Raw genomic sequence first — 7295 nt, 5'->3', positions numbered from 1 at the left:
CCTATGGGACACAAGGAAAACAGTCCTGAGAGGGAAGTTTATAGCCCTACAGGCCTACCTCAAAAAACAAGAAAAAATGGTAGTAAATCCTCTAACTCTACAACTCAAAGAATTATAAAGAGAGCCACAAGAAAAGCCCAGAGTGAACAGAAGGAAGGAGATAATAAAGATCAGAACAGAAATAAATGACATAGAGAACAAAAAACAATATATAAAATCAATGAAACGAAGAGCTGGTTCTTTGAAAGGATAAACAAGATTGATGAACCTCTAGCCAGGCTCACCAAGAAGCAAAGACAGGGGTCCCAAATAAACCAAGTCAGAAATGATAGAGGCGAAATAACAACAGACACCACAGAAATACAAATGATTGTTAAAAAATACTATGGACAATTCTACTCTAACAAACTAGACAACCTAGAGGAAATGGACATATTCCTAGAAAAATACAACATTCCAAAACTCAATCAGGAAGAATCTAAAAATCTCAATAGGCCAAAAACTATGGAAGAAATTGAAGCAGTCATCAAAAAGCTCCCAGCAAACAAAAGCCCAGGGCCAGACGGCTTCACAGGGGAGTTTTACCAAACATTCAAGGAAAAACTAAAACCTATCCTCCTTAGGAACACTGCCAAGCTCGTTCTATGAAACCAGCATCACCCTAATACCAAAACCAGACAAAGACAACACAATGAAAGAGAATTACAGGCCAATATCCCTCATGAACATAGATGCCAAAATCCTCAAGAAAATCCCAGCAAATCGGATCCAGCAGTACATCAGAAAGATCATACACCATGACCAAGTAAGATTTATCCCTGGGATGCAACTATGGTACAATGTCCGCAAATCAATAAACGTGATACATCACATAAACAAATTGAAAGAAAAAAACCACATGGTCATATCAATTGATGCAGAAAAAGCATTTGACAAAATTGAACACCCATTTTTGATAAAAACTCTCAGCAAGGTGGGAATAGAAGGATCATACCTCAACATAATAAAAGCCATATATGACAAACCCACAGCCAACATCATACTCAATGGGCAAAAACTAAAACCATTTCCCCTAATAACAGGAACAAGACATAGATGCCCACTCTCACCACTCCTGTTCAACATAGTACTGAAAGTATTAGCCATTGCAATTAGACAAGAAGAAGCAATAAAAGGCATCCAAATTGGAAAAGAGGAAGTAAAACTGTCCTTATTTGCAGATGACATGCTATTACACATAAAAAACCCTAAAGACTCCATCAAGAAACTATTAGACTTAATAAATGAGTTTGGCAATGTAGCAGGATACAAAATTATGCCAAGAAATCTATGGCATTTCTATACACCAATAGTGAACTTACAGAAAGAGAGACTAAAAAAGCAATCCCATTTACCATTGCACCAAAAAAATTAAGATACCTAGGAATAAACTTCACTAAAGAAGTAAAAGACCTCTACTCAGAAAACTACAGGATGTTGAAAAAAGAGATAGAGTTAGACACAAACAGATGGAAGAACATACCATGTTCTTGGATTGGTAGAATCAACACCATTAAAATGTCCATACTACCCCAAGCAATCTATAAATTCAACGCACGGCCCATTAAAATACCAACGGCATATTTCAAAGATCTAGAAGTAACTCCCCAAAAATTCATCTGGAATAAAAAAAGACCCCGAATAGCTGCAGCGATCCTGAGAAAGTAGAACAAAGTAGGTGGGATCTCAATACCAGATATCAAGCTGTATTACAAAATCACTGTTCTCAAAACTGCCTGGTACTGGCACAAGAACAGACATATAGATCAATGCAATAGAATAGAGAGCCCCAAAATCGACCCGAACCAATATGCTCAATTAATATTTGGCAAAGTAGGCAAGAACAGACAATGGAGTCAAGACAGTCTCTTCAATAAATGGTGTTGGGAAAATTGGACAGAAACATGCAAAAAAATGAAACTAGACCACCAACTTACTCAAAAATAAACTCAAAATGGATAAAGGACTTTAATGTAAGACAGGAATCCATAAAAATACTAGAGGAATCTAAAGGCAACAAAGTCTCAGACATATGCCGTAGCAATTTCTTCACTGATACAGCTCCTAGGGCATTGGAAACTAAAGAGAAAATAAACAAATGGGACTACATCAAAATAAAAAGCTTCTGCACAACAAAAGAAACCATCAACAAAACAACAAGAAAGCCGACTGCATGGGAGAACATATTTGCCAATGTTATCACTGATAAGGGTTTAATCTCCAACATTTATAGGGAACTCATACAACTCAACAAAAGGAAGATAAACAATCCAATCAAAAAATGGGCAAATGACCTAAATAGACAATTTCAAAAGAGGACATTCAGAAAGCCAAGAGACATATGAAAACATGTTCAGAGTCACTAATCATCCAAGAAATGCAAATCAAAACAACAATGAGGTACCATCTCACACCTGTCAGAATGGCTATCATCAACAAATCAACAAACGACAAGTGCTGGGGAGGATGTGGAGAAAAAGGAACACTTGTGCACTGCTGGTGGGAATGCAGACTGGTGCAGCCACTATGGAAGACAGTATGGAGTTTCCTTAAAAAGTTAAAAATGGAATTCCCATTTGACCCAGTGATCGCACTTCTAGGAATATATCCCAAGAAACCAGAAACACCAATCAGAAAGGATATATGCACCCCTATGTTCATAGCAGCACAATTTACCATAGCTAAAATCTGGAATTAGCCTAAGTGCCCATCAGCAGATGAGTGGATTAAAATACTGTGGTACATCTACATGATGGAATACTATGCTGCTGTAAAAAAGAAGGCATTCTTACCATTTGTGACAGCATGGATGGAACTGGAGAGCATTATGCTAAGTGAAATAAGCCAGTCAGTGAAAGATAAATTCCACATAATCTCACTCATTTATGGATAATTAAGACCATTATAAACTGATGAACAGAAATAGATACAGAGGCAGAGCAGCATTGAACAGACTGTCAAACTACAGTGGGAAGATGGGGGAGGGTTGAGGGGTGGGAAGGGGTGGTAAGAGATCAACGGAAGGACTTGTATGCATGCATAGGAGCATAACCAAGGACACAAGACACTGGAGGGCATGGGAGGCTAGGGGTGGATCAAGGGGAGAAAAAAAATGGAGACCTATATAATACTCTTTGTAATACTTTACGCAATAAAATAATTAAAAAAATAAAAAATAAAAAATTCATTTATTTTATTTTATATTTTATTTATTTATTTTTTGTCACGTTGCTCTGCTAACCAGATTCATTCAACAGTATTTTTCTCCATTAAGAACTTGTTTGCCCTAGCTGGTTTGGACCAGTGGATAGAGCATCAGCCTGTGTACTGAAAGGTCCCAGGTTCGATTCTGGTCAGGAGCATATGCCTGGTTGCAGGCTTGGCAGCTGATCAATGATTCTCTCTCATCATTGATGTCTCTATCTCTCTCTACATCTCCCTTCCTCTCTGAAATTAATAAAAATATCTTTAAAAAAAAGAATAAGAAACCATTTCCAAACTCTTAAAAAAATAAAAGAATTTGTTTCACTTTTGGAGGTGATGGACATATTCATACTCTCGATCGTGGTGATGATTTCACAGATATATACCGATGTCAAAATTTATCAAGTAAAAAGTTTACAAAGTTATAACATATGCCTGGTTGATTGTATCTGCTAAGGCTGATGGAGCTACTTAGCTGACCTACCCTATCTGAACTGCATAATCATTTTAAGGGAGTTGAAAGTTGCAGTCTATATATATAAAAGGCTAATATGCAAAGTGTCCCCTTGTGAGTTCGACCAGGAGACTGGGAGTTCGAACGCTCGCTAAAACATGCGCTGACCACTAGGGAGTGGCACGGAATGAAGGAAGGCCCTGGTGGGCAGCTGGCAGCCAGGTAAGGAAGGCGCTGGCTGGCAGCCGGAAGGCCCCAATTGGCCCTGATGGCTGGCCAGGCCTAGGGACCCTACCTGTACACAAATTTTGTGCACCAGGTCTCTAATGTTTTATATTGCACGTTTTATCTCCAGATTCATTTTCATTCCTGTCCCAGTGATGAAAAATACCAGCCCTTCCCCTTCCTTCACCCTTTGACTGATGCCTGCAAGGCTGGACTATACCACTCCTTTCAACTCCAAGTTTAATATCTATTTGAATATCAAATCAATCTGAAATGAAATCACTGCAAGAGAAACAAGTATGTTGAAGATTTCTTAAAACTATTTTAGTCTTGTAATTATTTGACTATGTATAAGCCTTTCAGATACATACACCCTGAGAGACTTTGTACAAATCATGAAATAAGGTCAATAAGTCAGGTAGCGCCCTAACCGGTTTGGCTCAGTGGATTGAGCGTCAGCCTGCAGACTGAAGGGTCCCAGGTTTGATTCCGGTCAAGGGCATGTACCTTGGTTGCAGGCACATCCCCAGTGGGGGGTGTGCAGGAGGCAACTGATCGATGTTTCTCTCTCATCGATGTTTCTAACTGTCTATCCTTCTCCCTTCCTCTCTGTAAAAAATCAATAAAATATATTAAAAAATAAATAAATCAGGTAGGTCAGGGACACAGGTTCTCCACAGGCAGGTGATAAGCTATTCTCTTTTCTTTTTAAAATCTTTATTGTTGAAAGTATTATATATGTCCCCCTTCCCCCCCATTGATCTCTCCCAGCCCACCAGTGCCCCCCAACCCAGGCCTTTGCCACCCTATTTTTTTTATATTAAAGGAAACACGTAGTTTTCCCCTGTTGAGTATGATGTTGGCTGTGGATTTGTCATATATGACCTTTTTTATTTTGAGGTTTGTTCCCTCTAGTCCCACTTTGCTGAGAGTTTTTATCACAAATGGTGCTGGATTGTGTCAAGTGCTTTTTCTGCATCTATTGATATGATCATATGATGTTTATCCTTCATTTTGTTTATGTGGTGTATCATATCAATTGACTTGTGAATATTGAAGCATTCTTGCATCCCAGGAATAAATCTTTCTCGATTATGGTGTATGAGCTTTTTCATATATTTCTGGATTTGGTCCACTAATATTTTCTTGAAATATTTTGCATCTATGTTCATTAGGGATATTGGCCTGTATTTTTTTCTTTGTAGTGTCTTTATCTTGTCTTGGAATTAGGATAATGCTGGCATTATACAATGAGCTTAAGAGTGTTCCTTCTTCTTAATATTTTTTGAATAGTTTGAGAAGATTAAGTGTTAGTTTTTTGACTGTTTCATAAAATTCACCTATGCAAACATCTAATCCAGGACTTTTGTTTCTTGGGAGTGTTTTATTATTATTATTATTATTATTATTATTATTATTATTGCCTTGATTTTATTGCTTTTAATTAGACTGTTCAGACTTTCTGTTTTTCTTTTTTAATTCAATCTGGGAAGATTGCATATTTCTAGGAATTTATCCATTTATTTCATATTGTCCAATTTTTGGCATAAAGTTGCTCATAGTATTTTCTTATATTCATTTGTATTTCTTGGTGTCAGTTGTAACTTTTCCTCTTCAATTTTTTATTTTATTTATTTGAGTTCTCGATCTCTATTTCTTGATGATTCTGGTTACAGGTTTTTTTAAATTTATTTTTATTGTCTAGGGCTAGGCTATTATGTATGTCCCTCACTCACCCGCCTTGGCTCTCCTTCCCACAGCACCTGCCACACCCCAGGCATTCACCGCACTATTGTCTGTGTCCATGGATTATGCATGTGTGCATATAAGATCTTTGGTTAATCTCTTCCCACCTCCCATTCCATCAGAGATCTATCAGTCTGTTGCATGCTTCCATGTCTCTGGACATATCAGCTCATCAGTTTATTTTGTTCATTAGCTTCCATGCATGAGAGAAATCATGTGATACTACTATTTATCTTCCTCTGAGTGGCATAATAACCTCCAGGTCCATCCATGCTGTTGGAACAGTAAGAGATCCTTCTTCTTTATAACCACATGGTATTCCATTGTGTAAATGTACCACAGCTTTTTTATCCACTCATTATGGGCACTTGGGCTTTGTCCAGATCTTAGCTATTGTAAATAATGCTGCTATGAATATAAAGGTGCATATAGTCTTTCTGATTGGTGTTTTGGGATTCTTAGAATATATCCCCAGAAGTGGGATTGCTGGGTCAAAAAGCAGTTTTATTTTTAATTTTTTCACAAATCTCCATATTGTTTTTTTTTTGTTTGTTTTTGTTTTGCCAGTGGACAAAAAGGAAATTCATTTTATTACAACAGCACTCACATCTGCATCAGAATAACCAAACCACCATCCATCCAGCAAAAAAGAAAGAAAGAAGCTGAGATTTAAGTACACTTGCTTCTTTTGAACTTCAGGAGCAGGTCGGTTCTCATAATGCTCCTGCCAATATCATGCGACAGGAGACCGAGACCGGGGAGACTGGGGAGTCGGGGGAGGTGACCCATGGGCCTTCAAGAACTTCTCCAGTTGTTTCATCTTCTTATCTCGGGCATGGTTTCCCCGGTGCCTTGCTGCCAGGCTCAGGAGCACGCTTTTCACCCTATTTTGGACACGGGGCTGTCCGAAAACAGTGATTTCGATTAAGCTTCTGGAGTTCACCTTTTCCACAGTCAGCAGGACCTGGTTCATCCACTCTATTTCCGGAATCATGACTCCGTTTTTGCCGAAGATGGGGTCAGCCAGACATGCCTCCAGGTAAAACACCAATGGGTCTCTCAGCTCCAGCGCAGGAAACCACCAGGGCCGGGTGCGAATCCTTGGCAGTGGAAGAGGCATCTTCAGCAGCCTGTCCAGGGCCTGGGTGGACATTCATGGGTCCTCCTGGACCACAGCACCGGGCTGGTCGACCATGCTGGGACCTGCAGCTCCAGAGCGAGGTCGAGTGGCTCTCACAGAACTCCCTCTCCATATTGTTTTTGACAGTGGCTGCACCAGTCTGCATTCCCACCAGCAGTGTATTAGGGTTCCCTTTTCTCCACATCCTCCTCAGCACTTGTGGTTTGTTGATTTATTGATGGTAACTATTCTGGCAAGTATGAGGTGATACCTCACTGTAATTTTAATTTGAATTTCTTTGATGATTAGTGACATTGGGCATTTTTTCATATTTCTCTGGGCCATCTGTATGTCCTCTTTGGGGGTGTTGTCTATTCAGGTTTTCTGCCCATTTTTTAGTTGGATTGTTTGTCTTCCTTTTGTTAATTTGTATGAGTTCTTTATATATTTTGGAAATTAACTCCTTATTGGATGTATCATTGGTAAATATGTTACCCCAATCAATTG

At 38.9% G+C, this 7295-nt stretch overlaps 1 protein-coding gene across 1 annotated transcript; it reads right to left on the bottom strand.

Moving 5' to 3' along the window:
* Positions 1-6401: 6401 nt before the first annotated feature.
* Positions 6402-6821, bottom strand: LOC102438773 (oocyte-expressed protein homolog). The gene has a single exon (XM_006082985.1). It carries the CDS (start codon positions 6819-6821, stop codon positions 6402-6404), a length of 420 nt encoding a protein of 139 aa, XP_006083047.1.
* Between the last annotated feature and the right edge of the window lie 474 nt (positions 6822-7295).

Source organism: Myotis lucifugus, unplaced genomic scaffold (assembly GCF_000147115.1).
Source record: "Myotis lucifugus unplaced genomic scaffold, Myoluc2.0 scaffold_4, whole genome shotgun sequence".
NCBI classification, from domain to species: domain Eukaryota; kingdom Metazoa; phylum Chordata; class Mammalia; order Chiroptera; family Vespertilionidae; genus Myotis; species Myotis lucifugus.
The sequence above is the reverse complement of the archived record's forward strand: the minus strand, read 5'-3'. Positions and strand labels throughout refer to the sequence as shown.